Consider the following 21,105-nt stretch of genomic DNA (forward strand, 5'->3'; position numbering starts at 1 on the left):
TTTAAATTGCATGACTTGACAGCCAATGTATACTCAATGCAGGTCCTGGATTGGTTCAAAACAACTGAAACCACATTACATAAAGTCAGTTTGGAAAATATATATATATGGATTTCAAAGGTTCTGACTCAATTCTCCGAGCAATAGTACGATGTTGTCATTACAGTTTATATTTTCAAAACTTAATTACACCTGTATTTTAAGTAAGATGTGACACAGAACTTAAGTCTTGGATAAAACTGATACTGTGGTGAAAAAAATTTGACAGATTTGATCTTAGAATTCTGACTTTTTCTGATCAGAATTTTGAGAAAAAAGTCAGAATTCTTTTTTTTTTTTTTTTTTTTTTCAGGGGCCCTAATCCTTTTCTCTACACATCGAAAAGCAGATATATAGCAGCTATTCTCCACTGAACTATACCCTTCAATCCAAAGAAAGACATAAACCAGAACCCATTCAATGTCTTCTTTTACCTCCTCCATTTTTTATTTTATTTTCATCCTGGGCATCCATGGATCACCGGGACAGCATCGATAAGGAGAAACATCGATATACTTTCAGAAATAATACGTGGAATCTCTTTTCCTTAGCAAAAAAAACCCCAAAAAGGAAGCTTTGCACTGAGATGTAATTTGAGCTGGGCTGTTTCTCAGTGTCAGGAGGGGAGCAGATACAGAGCTCGTCTCACAGTCAGGTCGCAGCATCGCAGTCACACTGATTGGCCCCGGCGCTGTGAATCTGCTGCTATCTGCTCCCTGGGCTTGTTTCCATGAGCAGATCGTTTCGTCAAACAGAAAAAAACAAAACAACAACAACAAAAAAACTCCCTACAAATGGCAGCTTAATACGCCCTTTTTATTTTAGCTGCTGTGACGACAGGACACAAACGTCGTTCGTAAAATATTGGCTTTTCTGACGTTCTATTTATTAAACATCTAATAAATAAATGAATGAAAAATCTTTCTCTTGCTCTCAGCTGTTCATGAGTTGATCGCTTATGTCTCTATTTATCCCTAACTTTTTTGATTCCTCATTCCATCTTCCTACAGAGAAAATAGGAGGAACAACGGAAAATGTGCAACGCTGCGAACGCACCATCGTCAGGGTGAAACTTGGTGGTGGCAGCATCATTCTGTGGGGATTCTAGTCCTGAAACTGTGACAGAATGAATGGGACATCGGGTGGAGATAAATCTGGAAAGAAAAACTTTTTTAAACTGTTTAGATCAAAGCATGTTCACAAAGGCCTAATCAAAGTTCAGCACTACCTCTAACTGAGGGCAAGAGCTCAAATTTGTTGCTCTTAGGCTTTCCATCCAATCTGACTGAACTTGTGTTTCTTTGTTTGCTTTGCTTATATATATATATATATATATATATATATATATATATATATATATATATATATATATATATATATATATATATATATATATATATATATATATATATATATATATATATATATATAAATTTAATTCATACATAACTATAATTCAGAATTTTGAAAAAAGAAAGACCGCAGTGAAAGGTCTGCTTCAACAGAACGGGGGGTGTATGTGTGGATTCAGCTCAGGCATGGATAATACAGATTTAGACAAACAAAGGCCTGCTTATATGATAGGGGGCGTTAAGCTGGCGATTCTTGCAGGTGTAGCAGAAGAAATTGAAATCCAGCTTCCGGATAAACGGAATGTCGGTACATTCAGCATCTTCTGCTTCCTTCTGTCTCCCAGGAAAGTTTTCTCTCTCTCTCTCTCTCTCTCTCTCTCTCTCTCTCTCTCTCTCTCTTCTTCCTGTCTGTCTACGCTTCCCTTTGAAATGTTTGAACGACGTGTGAAGTCCAGAACTGAAGCATCCCTTTTCGTTACTTGACATTAGAAGGGCAAAAACCGAGCAAATATTGTTTTATTAGTTTAACATTATATTAAAGCTGGCCGTCTTTCAGCATGTGTTCACCCGTCAATAATGTGCTTGTTTTCACGGGAGAAAGCGAGACCAACTGACCTCGGCTGCCATCTGCTGGACTTCTCATGAAACTGCAACAAACCAACTTTCACCATTTTCTCCAAACTGACTTTTGTTATCAGTTCTAAAATGAAAGGTTTAGTTAATTCAGATTTTTTTTTAACAATAAAGATTTGTATTAAAAATATACTATATATGTAAAAAGAATAATCAATCATTCTTCTTCATAAAAAAATACAACTACATTTTTAATGTTTTAATGCTAAAATGTGAGAAAACACAGAACGTGTTGCAGTACTATATGCACGATTTTGCACGTTTTTTAAAATGTAAAGGTCAGCTCAAGAAACTTCACACTGCACTTTATACTTTATGGTAAAGTGTAAAGTGTACACCTTTAGTTAGCATTCACTTGCTAGCTTGGAAATTTGTCTAATTCTTTAACTGACGCAGTCAATTTTCACATCCTTTATTTTCTCAATTTGTTCCACAACATATGTATTAAAAAACAATTGAGTTTTTTGTGTTTTTTTCAAGCAAAAAAAAAAAAAATAAAATAAAAAAAATACACAAAATATCTCATAAGCCATCCATCCATACATGGTCACAGGGCAGGTAGTGTCCCGCATAGTTATAAGATATTTTTGCTAAAATTTAAAACAAAAGTCTCCGTCTGTGTCTAACACCTGTTTCCTCCTGGGTTTTTGTAAAAAAAAAAAATAAATAAAATTGTAATCACCATAAATTTTTTAAAGATATTAAAACCAATTGAATAAAAGCACAGCAAAAACATAATTTTTACCAGTTGTCTTTCCATTGACCATGGTTTTTTACATTAAAAAAAATTGAATTTGCTTACTGGACTGGAAACTCGCCAATTTCATTTCAAACAAACTCTCAAGTTTTGCCACTTTGACGAGGTGATTTATTTATTTATTTTTAATTTATTTATTTATTTTTTTGGCCTGTATTAAAATTGGTTTATTTTGCAAATTTGTCGCGTCACACGAGTCACATGATCAACAACCGAACGATGCCGCCGGCGCAAACCACGAAGAAGAAAACAACAGGAAGTAGTTAGAGGATCATAGCGCAGCCTATTTTTTAATGACTTAAAACGTGAACAGACTTGCTCACCTGTGATTTTAATTGCGTTTCTGATTAGCTAATCAGACATTAGCTGATTAGCACAACATTGGCAACATTTGTAATAGAAACGCAGATATTAGTGAATGTTCAGAGTGAACTTTCAGACAACCCACACCGAGCTTTCGACTTTCAGCCGACATTCTTTGAAAATTCGTTTGCTACTTGGGAAATTTGTCTCATTCTTTAGCTGCAGTTGGAGGACTGAAACAAAATCAGTCCAGAGGTCAGAAATGGTTCCCTGGGACTTTGGGACACCCCGGCCTAGACTCTCCCACCTGAGCTACGGATCCCATCAGTTCCTCCATAGAAACCTCCAGCCTTTGCACATTTTCCACTCGGACAAAGTCGCTGAACTGGTCACTGAGCATCTCTCCAAAGTTACAGTCACAGCTGCTCAGGACATGGCTCGTGTATGTGGCTGAGTGTTACCACGCTGCGGTGCGCTGAGGACACTAGGGCCGCACGGACACCGAGTCCGAAGCCGTCCGAACCAAGAGGGACGGCGAAGTTCGACAGACTTACGGGACTTGGTAAAGACTTCAGCAGCTCTCCGCTTTTCTATGAGAGAAAGAGCTGGGGGTTTATTTGCTTTCGTTTGCTTTCTAGCTGAGCGTCAGACCTGCGTGGCTGTAGAGACATGAGTGGACTGTCCACACAGGAGCTGTCCCTCAATGGACCTCTGAAGGTAGGAGGGAGGTCACAAACTCACATTTTTCTAACATTGGTGTTTAACTTACCTACTTTTGCTTATGATTGTATCTGTCATTCACCTTCAACAACATTTACTTTAAAAAAAAACGATAGAAAGTGAAATATTTCTACTATTGGTTTAATAAGTAGCTATTATGAGAAACATTGAAATATGTTTTACACGAATTAATGTAGAAGAACAACTGCTTTTTAAAAAAAGCAGCCGAATACTCGTGATATTAATAAATGTTGCTAACTTTGCGGGTTAAATGTGTTGCATCTTCGTTTTTTAAAGACTAGTTGCTCTTAACAGGCCAACCAGCAGGGGGCGACCTTAACGGAATAAACTGACGCTATTGACCAATACATAGGGAGTTTAGTTTTAAATAAGAAGGTAAGTTAGACTGGCAGACGTTGTTGAAACAAACATTTTGATTGTTTGAAGGTACAGCTTGTGATACTGATTTTGGGACACGCGAATTTTTTTTTTTAAAGCCGTTCACATTTGTTTAGGAAATTACTGGATTTATTAAATATTTTTCTTGCATCTACATGTGTGTATAATGGAAAGACGGCAAATAACTTTAACTATCATTTAGATAGTTAAAATCTATGAATTTTAACGTTCAAGCAACAAACCGTCCTGAAATCTTCCATGACTTTGATTAAACCCTGCTATAGAATGGAAAACTGTTTCTTTCAAATGTCCAGGTTTTGAGATATTTCCTCACAGCGTCGCCTCTGAATCAAATCTGAATCCTTGTATAACTTTGCGGCTAAAGCAGCCAACCTGAAGAAAGTCGTCAGTCGTAGAAATTAGGAGTTTTGCTGACACTATCCAGAGCCACTCAGAGACTAAACGTTACGGTTTTAGTTTTGATTTTCTGATTTTTATTTATTTATTTAAAAGATATAATTAATTTTCTGACAGATCACACTGAGTGATTATATAACATCCCACGTAATTAAAAAAAACAAAAATCTGAAAAGTGTGGAATGCTTTTGCATTCAGACTCCTCTAAGTGTAAATTTCTACAGAACCATCTTTTGCTGCGTTTAAACTTTGACGTGACCCAGTCGGAGCTGCAACACTAAGCTGCTTCTCTGGCCTTTGTGAGATATAAAACCACCCCACAGCATGATGCTGCCACCACCATATCTCACATTGAGGATGTGGTGTTAGGGGCGACGTGCGGCGCCAGTTTATCCTGTGTGCACACGACTTTCTGCATGTGAACCAGAGTGATTTCGTCCCTTTGGTTGCCACGTTTCCGGGAATTTTACGGACCCATGTTGTGGAATCATACACAAGGACGCAAGAAAGAATGGATTTATTTACAATAAATACTGAACATGTACAGTGATGATAAGTTCTGGTCTCACTGTACTACGGCATCTGGTGAAAAAGAGAGGTTGTTAGCACCGTTCGGACTGGCGTAGATAGGTCCAAAACGATTACTCCGATTAATCGTGATGAACCGATTATTGAGATAATCGTTAGCTAATTTAGTTATGAATTAATTGTTAACTGGAGCACACAGACTCCAAAAGAAACCCTTTGATGAAAAAAAAAACGTAGAAAGAGCAATAATAAAGCCGAAACTGAACAAAAACGACATACGTTTTGCATTCAAGATGAATAAAAGTTTACCCAAAACTCTTCATGTGGCACCTGGTCACCTTTTCAGTGGTCAATAGTAGTTAACATATTAATTTTACTGAATAAAACAGAAATCATGTAAAGTAAATACATCATTTCTGCCATTTAATGTATTATACCAGAGTTAGCCTCAAGTTACATTTAATCTGCAACCCTAACTACACATTTATAGTGCTTTTGGTGCTTTATGTAACAGTTATTTAGTTTTCCTTTTGTGGATTAAATATGAAAAAAACAAAAACAACAACACAACACTCAAGTGATTTGGAATGCGACTCATACGGGTGTCTCCCAAAAGATTGTCACTTTGAGTTTTTTCTCCTTCCTTTTATGTTTTTTATTGCTTACTGACTGTCCTCAGAGGGAGCTGCAGGAGGTTGAAACAGGAGTGGGTGGAATACCACAGAGGATCTGCAGCTAGTCACTATGAATTTTAACGCCTTGTTTTAATTTGACACATGCCCTCAGTTTTCTCCTGCTGTTTGGTTATAGAAACAGGAACCGAAGCTAGGGGTCGGAAAAACAGCCAAGACTGGGAGAAATGGACGATTTCCCGCGGCCTGGAGGTTGATCGAAAGTTCACATTTCTATGTTGTCAGTGTGGTGCACCATTTGCAAACGAGTGAATGAACAAATTTTTGGACCGAAGCCACACAGCAGTCATTTCAAAACTTCTTTAACATTCACTACTGATCTTAAGGTCTTTTGCTGCTGGATTGCAACCAGATTTTAAGCATCCACATGTCTGTTGTCCGTATCTGCTAATTCAGGTTCAAAATCCAACAACAATGTGGAAGAGGCGAACAAACTATACAATAAAACACGTTTTATAACAACTTTGTGATCTGTCAGAAGAGCGTATTTTTCACATCTTGTTAGAATAAAAATGTTCTCTTCTCAACAAGACGGCACTCCTACATTTTCTTCTTCTTCTTTTTTGTTTTTTCCAAAATCTGGCAGTGAAACGCTTCTCTAAGGAATAAAGGACAACAGCGACGTTACAAAAACTGGACATTTCTCCAACATTGTTTAAAAGGTTTGACTAACAGGGAGGTTTCCAAGAGGCCAATCAACCTCAGTTTGGTTTTGCTCATCAATTATGTTGTCAATGCTCAGGTTAGCTAGCATCCAACAACAATGGGTAAACAGTTTTCTTTTATCGGTAAGTTGTTTCTCCATCATTAGCATATTTAGGAGAGTACATGAGGTTGATTGACAGCGCTAAGACCCTCCTCCTGCCTCTGATTGGTTGTTTTTAGCTCTGTATTTTTTCAGATGGCATTGATAGAGCAAGGTAAAAGTGGAAAAGATTGATATTGTCACAGATTATCTGACAGTCAGGACACAGTGACAGTTTTAACAAAACTGTAGAAGACTTAAAAAAAAAAAAAATTATATACTGCCTCTTTAAATGAAGGAGTGTGTTTTGAGAAAGCAGTCGGGTTGTTTACTGTCAGCCGAGTTAGTTAAAGTTAAGCTATTGGCCTAATTCTATTTATGACCCATATAGGAGCTATGGTAGATTCAAGACATAAATCTTTACCAAAAAAAAAGCAAGTATAAAGATAAGGTGGTTTTAAAAAGTAAATGCTTTTTCATAAGACCTTCAATAGTCTAACAACATTACCTCTAATTCATCATGGTGGCAGTCGTTAAATGACCCCTGGAGTCGGAGCGTGACCTCCTGGGAGATTCTGCTCCATTCTGGAGAGATAGAAGTGATATAATGTTAGTTTGATGGACCGACAGAGGGAGGAGAGAGGGAGATGGACCAGGGCCAATGATATGCAAGCACAGGAACTAAAGAAGAGGCAGAGAAGAGATTTCATTGAGAGCTCTTTCTCTACCCAGACTGAAAAAAAATGGGAGCATGCCACAGAGGATGAGAGGATGAGGAGCAGCCAGGTGTTTTAGCCCATTTAGGCTTTTAGTTTTCTTCATTAGATGCTCCCGGTTCAGGCTGTCGGCGGGGGGGGCGTTGGGTACATTATTATTATTATTATTAAAACATTTACCACCCCCCCCAAAAAAATGAGAACCACATCCAAGACCCCGCACTAACGCAGGCTGAGGAGAAACTGGACTCGTTTCTACTCCTTAATGTTCCCAAACGGAGCGGAGCAGAGAGCGGTACTGGCTCGCGGCCGATGCCCGGAGGAGAGCTGCTGCTGCGGCGGCGGCGGACCAGAGGGAAGGCGGCTCCCGAGAGCCGCTGTTCACTACAGCGGATCTAGGCGAACCTCGCCGAGGCTGAGGCTGAGGGCATGGGCTGCGCTCCCAGCATCCACGTCTCTCAGAGCGGGGTGATCTACTGCCGGGACTCGGACGAATCCAACTCCCCCCACCAGACCACCACCATCTCCCAGGGCACGGCGGCCGCCACGCTGCACGGGCTCTTCATCAAGACCGACGCGGCCGAGACCATCCCCTCCGTCATCACCTACCAGAGCCGCCACTCGCGCAACAACTCGCACCGGGAGCGAAGGAAGAACAGCGGGGGGCACGTCCGCACGGAGGCCGAGACCCAGACCAGCCATGCCAGCCTTAAGGTACCGGTACCGGTGTACCGAACGGATCCGCGGTCTGGTTTCTTTTTCTTTTTTCTTTTTGGTACCGTAGACGTCGCAGTGCCGCCTCCGTGTCGTGAGTGATAATAGAGACTCGGCAGAGGCCTTTGTGTTTTCTGTTTTGGTTTCTCCACAGGAGGGCCCGATGCTGCGTGTGTCGCTCCTGAATCTGACGAGCTCATTCAGTTTTAAGCTCATTCATTGTATCCGTCGGTCTGCAGGGAGAGCTGCTGTGTAATGATGATGCTGAAGTTATGTGACAGTGGCTGCTTTGCTAAAAGGTCTGAGACATCCATTCTGTCACGTTGCTCCATCAGGTGGTTCGTGCACAAACACCTAGCCCTGATTTAAGTTCTGATGACAGCTTAACCCATAGAAGTTGGTTTATTTTACCCAAACAGCTCTTTAAAATGGTTTAGGAGCCACAAATAAAGTCGGAACCATGTGGAAATGGCCCTTAGTGCAGGGCCGGATTTCTAAAATGTTGGTCTGTGGGCTGTTTTTTTTGGTGCCCTACCTCCCATGAATGGCAGTTACAATGGGTGGTTAAATAACAGTTGTGTGCTTGAATATAGGATTCACATCAGGGGTGGGTGATATGGGCTTAAAGTTTTATCATGATATTTTATAGTTCTATTGTGATAAGAAAAGTGACAATATTACTTTTTTAGGTAACATTAGTAGGCGACTTGTGGAGCAATAATAGCTCCACAAACAAAAATTCTGCTCTTGACATAAAAATTATAATATGTTTCTTCTGGACTGCTGTTTGACAAATTTTCAAATTCTGTGTTAGGGCTCATTCTACTTTTCTTGTAATTAGCAAGCGAAAAATAACTATTAACAGAAATGACAAAGTATCAGTCAGAGTTGGTTCGATAAATTTTGCAGGATAAAAGTTGCGGCTTACAGACGTACAAAGTCTGATGAAGTCAGCTTGTTATGGGCATGTAGGCCCCCAAAATCTAGAGTCCCACCCAGCTTGCACCAGTTAGGCCTTAATGCTAAAGTCTAACCCGAGCTTCATGAATTGACTCATTTAATGCCCTGCTCTCCATTGTATCATTCAGCTGACATCAGACTGTAAGTGCTCCTATTCTGGAAGTCACTTTGCATCTAATTGCTGCAAGTTACTTCCTTTTTTTCACTTTGCTAAATGTCTGGGTACAGACGTTTTAAGCCCTGCAGACTTCTCTTTTAATGTAATTGCAGTCAACCCGCTGCATTCTTTCTTTTGCGTCGCGCTTCTATCGTTCTATGTTTCGCTTTTACGGTTCACATACGTGTGAGCATCTTGCTTTTTGTGTAGAAATCTTTGTTTAAAGGCGAAGGCCTGATGCTCAAATTGTTAAATGTGGAGACGTGAACTCAGTCGGTAAAGAAAAGTTCTCTGGGAAAAGCGATGGAAGTGACACAGTAAGGTTCTGTTAAAATGTGGCATTCCTGCATTTGACCCGATTTTTCTGAAAGCTGTAAGAAGTCATGTGAAATCGCTTGTGGAAAATAACTTTCTCATTTATTTTTATATTTTATGACATTGAAACAACAAAGTTTTTGTGATAGTAGCTGACTGTAATTTTAAAATTGTGGCATACATTAATACCTGTACTCCCTGAGCCAATACTTGGCAGCATTACAGAGCAGCTCTGCCCGGTGACGGCCCCTCTCAGCTCCTTCAGACTAGCCAGCGGCAATTAGCAGACACCTGGTAGAACTGTGCAATAGTTCATTAAGTAGCTCATTATACGAGCTACTTCTCAGAGGAAGGCTGGTAAAAACGTCGTTAAAGGGTTAAAGAGGAGAGATGTTATGACGGCTTCCTGAAAGGTGGACTTTCAGAATGAGAAGGAGTTTTTTTAAGAGACAGTGGCCCAATGTCAAGGCTTTAAATTATGACGTCAGATTTCATTTAAGTCATATTTGATATATGGATACATATATCAAGCACTTTTATAAGAACTGAAAGTAATATAGTTACTTGATTTGTGCTTTCAAATGATACAATGTGGATGAAAAAAACACAATACTGCCCTGTAATCATTTGTGAAAATATTTTTCATTAAGGTTGTTCTTTTTGTAAATCATCCATAAGCTTTAGAGAAACTTTGTTCTCTATAGCTTCTGTAACACAAGTCGCCATTGGTAAAAAAAAACCAACAAAAAACAACAACTCATATTTTGATAAAAAGACTCTCTAACTACAGGAAGTAGTTGGAGGACGATGGCCAGGCATGTTTTCAGATAAACAAACTTCTTGATGTGGGATTTTAATTGCATTCCTTATTTAATGGGAACGCCACAATTGCAAAATTGTGTTTCGTTTTTTTGTCGTTATCAGTGATCTATGTCGCACACGTTGATGCTGCACACATTTGAAACAGAAAGAGCTACTTTTGCCCACCAGGAAGCAGGAAGTCCAGGAATACTGATGAAAAAAGTATTTCCAATCTGTTGGAAGTAAGAAAACCACAAAACATCTTTCAGCTAAACTTATGTGTACATGAATCGTTATGATCCTATAAAGAAGAAAAACAACCAAACAAAAATAATTACTTCCTTCACTACATTAAATGTACAGACAATAAAGGTTGCACAATTTCAATATTAGATTATTTTACTTCAATTTTGACGGGGTGCAAATAAATAAAGAGGGTGACGTTTAACACTTATTTGGTTCTTTTTTTTTATAGTCAAAGCCCTGCCTTTACATTTAAAGGAAGCTTTTATAATCCCTTAGGTTAAGTTAAATTTGCTTAAAGGCTACTGTTATATAAAAGTTAACTACCCAGAAAGAAACAACTAACACAAGGTAATGTGATAATGTCTGTATGCTGGTGTAAAAAGGCCTAAAATCCAACTGAGACTCGGCCGGTTCCCTTATCACATCCTGTGATAAAATTATACGGTCTGTGTGCTTCACAGTGATCCCTCTCATGAGGAGGCATGTGAACATCTTGATATTTATGATCAAACCCTAGAGGATGTAGTTGTGTTTTGTTAAGAAGCGACTCAGCAGATGATCGAGTCATCAGACTCCCAGAGCACGTTAACCCATTCTGACCCAGCTGAGACCGGGAACAGCTTCCAGGAAGAAGCCGTTTGAGCTACGAGCTCGAATGGCTGAAAGCAACACACACACAAAAAAAACGGAGAGTAAAAGTTAAATAATAATAATAGTGATAATAAAACCCAGCTGCTGTAAGTATTTTTGACGTCCCTGGTCAGCACCTGGCTGAACCATCTGCAGTTCTTGGGAACATTACAAGACGTCGAGTGGCTGGCTGATGTGAAAAATACCCAGCATGACGTCCATCATATCCACTGCAGCTCTTAAAATAAAAGTGTCTCATCCTCTTATCACAAAAACAAACTTCAAGTGGTCATTGTTAAAGCTGTTAAAGAAGGAAATACACAGTATAAGGAACTGCAGTCAAGCTCAAATGTATTCATACCGCCGGCAGATGTAGGTAGGGTTAAAACCATTAATCGGATTAATATTTTAACTGATTATTAAAATATTCGTCGACTAAATTAGTAACCGATTAATCGACTCAAAAGGCAATTTTGCTGAAAAACATCAGTCAGAGCAGAAACTGAGCCAATACTGTTGAAAAAAAATCATATACGTTTTTCATTTCCAATAAAAAAAACAAAAAAACAAGACTTTATGTTCAACCCAAAACGTGTATATTTTTAGTTTTGTCAAGTTCAAATTCATTGGCAAAAGAATCTCATATTAAGCACCTTTTGCCAACTGATTACTCATATGTTAAAAAGGGATTGATCTAATATTGTACAAAATAAGCTTAAATGAAAAATCTGCAGAATGTGGCAATTCTTTAGCCGATCAATTGCTTCATTGCCAGTAAAATTGATTACTTGATTACTTAAGTAGCTGTAGGCTTGCCTTTTCTATCAGAAACAAACTTTCTGGTTGAATCCAAGTCATTTTAAATCTAAATCTGCTGGAAGTAGGAATATTATATATACATATATCAGCCATTATTGTGGTTTAAAAAGAGAAAGCACAAAAATGTGACATTATTTGGTTTCAGCCATACACTGCCTATGAGTTATCATTTATATTTAGTGACAAAAGTTTAACAGTAATGTGAAATCTCTGCATCTGTATTTGCTGGCCTCCTTTTCAAGCTGGTTTCTCCCTGCCATACTCTCCCTCCTTTAGCTCTGAACGTCTGGGTTCAGTCGACTCAAACTGACCTGCTGTTCGTAACTAAACCTTAGAGATCCGAACTTTCATTCTTATGGTTAAAATACACTGTGCTTGTTGTCCATAAATAGACATTTTACAGCAGCGATCGCAGAACACTGACGACATTGTGCCGCGGCTCGCTCTTCTCCGGACACTTCCACTCAGGCTATTCTAAGCCGCTGCCTGCGGCATGTACTTGGATAAACACAGTTCTCTCTCAGACATTCGAGGAAGAGCCAGTTCCTACAATGTCCGCCGAGTGACACTACGTTTCCAACACGGAGGAGGCCGCGAAGTAAAGCTCCTTCAGCAGACTCTCATGGAGGAGCTGGCATGCAAAGCAAAAGAGCGATCCACTGATGTTCATGTACTGTACACCCTGTTTGACTGCACCACGCTGCTACTCTAAATGTTTCTTCAAATATGATATAGTTTAGTGAAGTTTGATATGTTGGAAGATTATTATTATACCCCCAGAGCGGTACTAGAAGATTCTCTGCAGTGGTTATACAAAATATTATCAAGCCTCATAGTAAAAAAAAAAAAAAAAAAAAATTAAAAATGATATAAATACACTAAAGTGTTGAAAAGTTATAATTTTCCACATATTATTGTATGTGTCATTTTATTGCAATCTGTATATCGGCAATCAACTACTAAACCTATTCTGGGATCGACTGGCAGTGGGTCTGTCGTCCACTAGGGGGCTTTCGCTCTCTGTTATCGTTGCATTAAACTGCAGTATGAGAGAAATGCTACAGTAAATCACCATTATTTTTATTATTCTGTCTTCTCTCTTTTCAACGGTGTGACTTTATCACTTTGTCGCCAGCACTTTGATACTGTCATCTTTTGCTGACAAACTCAAACTAGTGCCTTTATTTCCAGTTACAAAACGCACATCGCTCTCCTCCCTGCGTTGGTTACAGTTTTGTCTCTGCGTGGTTTTATTACATTCCTCAAGATGCAAGAGGAAAGCAACAATATATCTGTTTACTAAGTAAAATGACAACCGTAGCGACAGTGATTTGGATGTGAGTGACTTTAATCTGGTTACTGGATTGGAAATAGGAAAAGATCAGATATTGAAAACAGGGGTCGGATTAGAGTAGTGCGTTACTAAGACCTTCCTTCTGGCTCCTGATTGGTTGTGTCTGACCAGAGGTGGTGAATTTCTGCAGATGGCATTAGGAGCACTAAGAGGAGATAGAACAGTTTGATTTTTTTAGAGGTTGTCTGTCAGGACTTGGTGGCAGACAGACATGTACAATGATAAAATAGGAAAAAGACAGTTTGGAATGTAATAATTATTGTCATGGTTTCACACTTTATGCCAGTGAGATTGCTAGTCTGTTGTATAGTCTTCCTGTGACAGATGCTCACACTGAGCACTTATTTAAATACAGAAGATGCTAAAGGTCGCAGTGAGTGTTTGGGTTGTGAGGAAAAAGAGATTTATTATGGTATAGCATCATTTTCTCATATAATCCTGCAATACCTGCTTCTTCTTGCTGGTGTCTCTCTCCAGGGTTTTTGTGCAAGAAGCATTTAAAGGCTTTTAATACATTTATAGATCAAGAGTTTTTTTTTATTGGCCAGTCTGGGTGTGTGTGTGTGTGCGTGCGTGTGCGTGTGCGTGTGTGTGTGAGTGTGCGTGCATGTGGAGTGTGTTGGTTTGTTTCATCACCAAGAGACGATCAATGATGCCATTTATTATTAAAACCATCTGCCTCACCCTACAGGATCCTGATCATCCGCCATGGTGTTGATCACCCTCCTGTGCATTTGTGTGTGTGCGTGCACATATGTGTTTGGGTATGTTTCCATGTACAAGTGATCTGTTTACCCCTCTGGTGAGTACAGCGGGGCTGTGAACGGTCACATGTAGAAGAGCTGATGCTGGTTTAGAGACAACACCACGGGGGCTTTGTGGAGAGTCGTTGACTTACAATACACAGATCAGAGTGTTACTGGCAACTTCTTACCATCATAACTGTGCAAAAGTTCAAGATCGGTAGGGTTGCAGAAGCAATACATTCAGCTCACTCGATGAGACGGTACCGGGTCAGACTTTGTCCACATTCGTAATGTGCACAAAGAATGTGCACATTGTCGATATTCCCAAATGTCAGAAAAAGACAATTTTGTAAGTGAGGTGTTTCCATTAAATTAGAAACGCAATTAAAATCACACGTGACGGAGTTTGGTCACACGATATGCCGTTAAAAACCATGCCGTGGCAGCATCCTCCTATCACTTCCTGTCGTCTTCTTCGTCATTTCTACCAGTAGTAACATCTGATCGTTGGTCACATTTGATGTGGAAAAAACGTTTTCTTTTCATTTTTGCAAAATACACCAATTTCAATATGACTGAAAATACCCACCTCATCCGAACACCAAAAAACATTCATTTTTTCCCCAAAATTAACAAGTTTCCATTAAGTGGACTTATTTTTGTAATTCCGATTTGCGCAATTATATGGTCAATGGAAATACAGCTGAAGTAGAAAAACTTTCACTCTCCATATTTTTGTTTTCATAAATGTAGTAACATTTTCAGCGGTCACAAATGAAAAACAAAACTCTTAATAAAAAATATCTTCTGGCATTTAGCAAATAGCAATAATTAACCCAAACAGGAAAAGTTGGTCCTAATTTAGTCAGACAGTGAAAAAAAATGGTTATGCATATTTTTTAAGAAGTAATATGCATGACATTCTCTGCTTTTTTTGTTGTTTTAAATTAAAAACACTTCTCTTTCTTTTCTTTTAAAAAGATCCCATATTGACTTGTTCAGAATGGGTTTTTTTGTTTTTTTTTGTGCGTGGAGAAAAGAAAAAAAGGTTTTTGGGAACTTTTAGCTGATGTCTCTCCACACAGTTATGTAGTGTTTGGTTGTAAACAGGCCTGTCACAGTTGTTACATAATTGCCGGCCGCAATTATTGGCGCTGACCACAATCGTTTTGCATAATGGCCATAATCATGTATACTTACACGTATGTACCAGCTGGATTTTTCTGACATGTCACTGTTTTGTCACAATTTCCACATTATTTCCCCCTGACTCAGGCTTTTCTCCAGCCCTTTTGAATGACATCATGCTGCTTCACCCATTCGCTTTTTGTTTTTTTCTGCTCTGGTTCGATGGCACCTGATTGGAGAGTTGGAGCCTTTGTCTCCGCTCTCCTTTTTTTTTTAATCTGTCCGTAACTGTTGTTTAACCCCCCAGATCATTCTGATTAGCATCAATTAGCGACCGTCACGGGATTAATGAGAAACACGTGGAGGATGTGCAGATCCAAGCAAAGACTTGAGCTCAGCTCCTCAAGTCTTTGCATGTAGGAAAGTATTGAGTTTTGGTTTATATACACACATTGTGAATATTGATTTGCTATTAGCTTTTTGCTAAAGATAAAAACCTTTGTGCAACAGTTTGTTTATGCTGTAAAAAAAAATCTAGCTACTTATTAATCATTTTTCATCTAATTTTGTTTGTACGGGCAGTATCATGATCACTAGCCAGAAATACAGTGTAGCCAATCAAAAACGTTACACCAACATATTAAGAGTTCCGAACAAAATGGTGGAAAATGACCTTAAACCAGAAATAAATACAATTGTTTGTTGATTAGTATTACTAACTCACTGTATTTTGTGTCACATGATCCATGGATTATGCATTGGAGTTGGGGAAAAGACGTCCAGTGACTGTAGGGCTGTTGTAAGCCTAGGATGCACCGACCCACTTTGTTCCACTTCCGATACCAATATCTGAGGTTTAAAATCGTCTGATACGGATCGGATACAGAAAGACAGGCTGAATGGATTTGAAATGCTTCTTTTTTTTTTTTACTACCACACACATAAATGTCCTGAATTACAAATTTAGTTGATAAATGCACTAATACAGCACAATTAAATAGACCAGGAGCTTCTAAGGGTTGGCACCTTTAAAAATCATTTTTTGTAAAATACAGTTAGGGTTGGGACTTTGACATATTAATTAATTACTTAGTTTGTTTGTCTGTTTTGTTTTAAATTCAAAAGTCCAAATACGGAACCTTTCTCTTTGAGTTTCTGGTACGCCCGTAAATCTGACGCACAAACGACATCCACAAAAATAAATGTGATGGATGACAACGCTACTTCACTTGGTCCACTGAGGATTTATAAAATATCTTTAACTGGTTTTGTTTCATCATTGATTTCTGGAGAAGTTTTCGTTATGTTTCCATGAAATTCTATCTCATTGTTTTCACACTCCACTTAGTACAAAGCAGCTAAACAAAAGGACTGTATTCCTGGTCATTCCTCGTAGTCTGATCGTAACTCTTGAAGAAAGCTGTTAAGGTTTTCTCACATGACAAAGGAAAGCTGTGTCAGAGCATCAGATGAGAAGTGAGAGCATGTCGCCAGTTTCATGGAATCGCTGCAGATAAGACTGAAATGTGTAGCTGTGTTACAGACCGAGGCCAACCTCAAGTCTGTCCAGACTGTCGAAGGCCATGTGATCTGCAGATAAGATGAAGCCTCGTTGCAAGGATTATGATCCAAATTACACCAAATCCTGTCTGAACAATAAAGAACTCTTCTGCTAAAAGTCCGACCAGTGACAGGATCATCCTGGACGGGCCCTGTGGGATCCAGTAACTGAGAGAAAAGGACTTAATATTTACCAGTTAAACAAATGACGAATCTTCTCTTAGTTTTTAACATATTTTTTTGCAACTTCACATGCTTTTTTTCCCTGTCTCTTTTTTTTTTTTTTTTTTTTTTTTTCCAAATGATAGACTTGGTGCTTTTTTGAGCTTCACATTTTTGTCATTTTCAAACTTTTTTTGTTTTTCAAAATAACTTTGTTGTTTCAGATCCTCTTCTTAAATAAATGACATTATATTATTCATTTATAAGTGATGAAGAGAGATTAACTTACATGACACACATAAAACAAATTTTGAAACTATCGAACTATGGCACTTGTGCATGCTGCGTCCAAACTGATAACATTTCTGGACTCAGATTGTTTCGATTTGTGCTACAAATATCAATGGCCGAATCTTCCTTTAGTGTTTGAGGTTTTGCAGCAGTGTCTTCATTTCACTCGCGACCCGAAGACACAAACACAATGTGAAGGCGTGTAGGTGAGGATGCGTCTGGTTGTAATTCGATGTTTTCAGGGCCCGTTTCCATGGCAACGATGCTGTCCTGTTTGCAAAAAATTTGTTTTTTAGAGGCCACTTAAAGAAATGCTTATTTAGTGTTGTCGATTTAATTACCAGGAAAACGAACTAAAGTAGAGCTAAACATCGACAAAACCAAAAACAGTTCTTTGTATCATTTTTGTTTTTCTACCTAATGATTTGTATCACTATAAAAGTCAATTAACAAGAGTTTCCCCCTCTTTGTTACCGTTTATTATTATTTCTTCAGCATGTCTCCTGTAACCTTTTTCAGACTTGTAAAATGAAATTAACCTTTTGCCTTATTGCTCTGCTTTGTCCTTAAAACATCCTGTCTCCTCACTCTTTCCCCACTGTCTGAATCCTTATAAAGTGTAAACACTCCATCAGTCTCCTTAAGACTCCTGCATCACATCAGTGTAGTCACTCCATCTACTTTTGCATCTGCACCAGACTTCAGTAAAATTCAAACAACGACTTCCCTCCGCATTTCCGACACAAAGTGTTACGTTTACTGAGCGTTTTCTCTCCGATTTGTTCTCATGATTTGCTTACAGAACTGTTCTGACTTCTGCTTGCCCTTCTTCCCGTTCTGTGTCACATCTGGCAATGTCCTCCTTAAATAAAACACAATTATTTACTCAAGTTCCCGTGAAGCCAACCCCCGACCTGACATATTTGGAGTTTGTGCTTGTCCTCGTTTGTGATTCAGTCCTCTCCGCCTCTATGCGCTGTCTGTCATTTTTACTCGCTCTTGATTCTGTACCACATGACCTCGCTGTTGGTGATTGATTCCCGTGGTAGACCTCACATCTTTTCAGACTTCACCCCCCTGTTGCCGACGGTGACTCTGGCTCATAACAACGTGAAGGAAGCTGATAAAAATGAAGCACCAGTAGTAGCAACGGCGTTTTGTGGAGCAACTAATCTAGAGAAGTCTGTTTGGATGTGTAGTCAGAGTGGTGGGATTGTGATGTGATGTGTTTCAGTGACCCAGACTTCTTTCATAATTTCACAATTCTAATTTGTAGCCATTGTTTACGTCTGGATTTACCATGCCAGACTTCGTCTGGCACAGAATTATCGTGCATGTCTCACATCAATAACATAAAAGTCGTGCAAAATGCGACATGAACGTTCTAACAGCAAGCACTTTAAAAATAATCAGATATTTAGTGTGCGGCAGTGGGATAGGGGTAAAGCACTTGAGCCATATACGGATGCCTCATGTCCTCTATGCAGCTGTCACGGGTTCGATTCCCAATCCAGTGACTTTTGCTGAATGTTTTCCCCGTCTCTCGTAACCCATTTTCTTGTCTGACATCTCTCAAAAGCGACTAGAGCCAGAAGCAACCTTTGAAAATAAAATAAATATCAATTGGATACCACAACGTAGTACCACAAATCAAACTTTTTCAAGAGTGAAAAGATCAAAATTGGGCCGTTAGGACTGCCGTGAAAAAGTGGGATAGAAGTTGCATTTCCCTCCAATGTGAACATAGATTAAGACATTGAGGATTACTCTAAGACAGACATATATAAGAAAAAAAGAAAAGAAAGTCCTACGTTGGTTGTACCTTGTGGTAAGGTCACAAATGTTGTCACACTAATAAATTTGGAACAGCGCAAATTTATTGGCAACGAGAAGGAATGGGCTTCTAAAGGCGTGAAAACGTCTGCAATTGTGGATACTTTATATATTTTTATTTCGAAAAAATTTGTTAAGCAGTTATTTCCACAATAACACTTGTTATTTTAATTTAACAAGTGTGGTAACCCTGTGTTATGCTCAGATAACATAGCCAGTAAAAAGATGTACCTTTCAACCAGCGCTGCTTTCTGTCCTCTCAATTTGAGTCCTCTGCATTTCAACTGTTGTTGCGCCACACTGTGCTTCTGTATTGAAGAGTGTTGCAACAAATCTGCCAGGACGTTCTTCTCTTCCAACATCACACACTCTTCAGATGTTGCCATTTAGTGGAAACTAAATGGCAACATCAGGCAACAGTGGCGTCATTTGCGATCGATGCCATTATAGATCAGGAGATGTGGTCAAGCATGGCAAAGTTGTTTTCTACAGTGTGTACAATATTTGAGGATTTTATTTCTACATCAGCAGTAACCCTTTCCAATTTTGGGATCTAAAGCAGCGATGACTCCAATCAAACTAAGACACTTGAGATTCTCAAAGTGCTGGTTGTTTCACGATGCTGTTAGAAATTTGTAGTGGGTACTTGAGATTTCATGTGGGCAAAAACACATCCCTTTTAGGCCTGATTACTGACGACGTCATGGTGGGCGGTTGAGTCACCGCCTCCTACCTTCTTTACACCATTTGTATGACAGTTAAATAGTTTGTGCACAAAGCCAAGCTCCACCACCTTACACCCTGACCTTCTTTATCCCTAAAGAGTATTTGCTTCGCCCCAGAGATAGAACGTGTCACCCCTCTGGCCTTTGTGGCGTATGAGCACATCTTCTGTCTAAGACCCCTGCTTAAGGGAGAGCCAGCTCACAAACAAGTGGATTTACAGAAGTAAATTCCAAAACATGACACACGGCGCTCCTGCTGTGTCAGCTGCACTACTTCATGACATAACGCACCTCTTATTCCCTCTGAGCGTGACACTAACCGTGTCTGTGCACGCATATACTAGGAAAGATGCACATGCAGCTGAGTTGCGCATTCACACTTGAGTGACGCATGTGGTCTAGAAGTGCGTGAAGAGAAAACACACACACACACACACACACACATATACCTGCAGCACGGTGTGTGAGATGATCCCGCAGTGGGATTAAGCCGGTAAACCCGGCGGGTTCAGTCTGTGGCTAGGCAGCTAATACCCTCTAAAAGAGGTTTGCAGTGAACGGCTGCCGAACGCTCTATCTCCGTGAAAAATACCCATGACTGCAGCCTGGGCGAGTTTAACTTCAAAAGCTGCAGCTACACATTCAGACGGAATATTAGGAGGGGAGAGTTTAACTCAGCACGTCGCCTTTCTGACAGCATCTGTTGCTGCGTGGACTTAAAACCGAAAGCAAGCAGAGAAGAAGATTAGAAGTGGTAACAGACAGGTTGAGCAAGACAAAAGCAATATGTCAGTATGCTTCTTGACATCGATGGTAAAATGGTGAGAGATGCTCGCACTGTGTTTAGTTGTTTGTGTGTGTGTTGTCTGTTGATAATCATTTCTGTTCCTTCTGCAGGTTTCTGCCACAGAAGAATGTGTGGGACCTATGAGGCTGACTAAGGAGCCAATTCAAGTAAGAGCATCTGCAAACACTAACTTTTATGTAGTTTGGATGCATGTTTGAGGTCCACAAATTCAAGGCTCAGAAAAAAAGCAGACCACTTTTAATTTCATCTGCGCATTACAGACGATTTGGTTTATGACTATATATATATATATATGTCTGTTTTAGAGTAATTTAATCTTGCAAGATTATTTCTACGTCTTGAACATGTTTGTGGTTTTATCATCTGAAAGGAAAGTTATAAATATGTTTAATTATTGATTTGGTATGTCTTCATAATTTCTGCATATATTTTTAGATATATTTATATATGAGTTATTTTAAAATGTAAATTTTATTTATTTTTTTTACAAAAATGGTCAAATTCCGTTAGACTGAACGGAAAGCATCTGCGAATCTTTGTTTTCAAGTCTTGCCT

At 39.2% G+C, this 21,105-nt stretch overlaps 1 protein-coding gene across 2 annotated transcripts in view; it reads left to right on the forward strand.

The window, feature by feature from the left end:
* Positions 1-3,182: 3,182 nt before the first annotated feature.
* pde8b (phosphodiesterase 8B) overlaps positions 3,183-21,105 on the forward strand; it is a 48,010-nt gene continuing 30,087 nt past the window's right edge. The window contains exons 1-4 of one of the 2 annotated variants that reach the window (XM_044095669.1): positions 3,185-3,646; positions 3,723-3,801; positions 5,959-8,015; positions 20,640-20,696. In XM_044095669.1, the coding sequence (XP_043951604.1) occupies positions 7,731-8,015; positions 20,640-20,696 (342 nt within the window). In that variant the 5' untranslated portion in view covers positions 3,185-3,646; positions 3,723-3,801; positions 5,959-7,730. Of the gene's footprint in view, positions 3,647-3,722; positions 3,802-5,958; positions 8,016-20,639; positions 20,697-21,105 lie in introns of both variants that reach the window. The other variant, XM_044095670.1, reaches the window with a different exon arrangement.

Source organism: Gambusia affinis, linkage group LG17 (genome assembly GCF_019740435.1).
Source record: "Gambusia affinis linkage group LG17, SWU_Gaff_1.0, whole genome shotgun sequence".
Lineage (NCBI taxonomy): Eukaryota > Metazoa > Chordata > Actinopteri > Cyprinodontiformes > Poeciliidae > Gambusia > Gambusia affinis.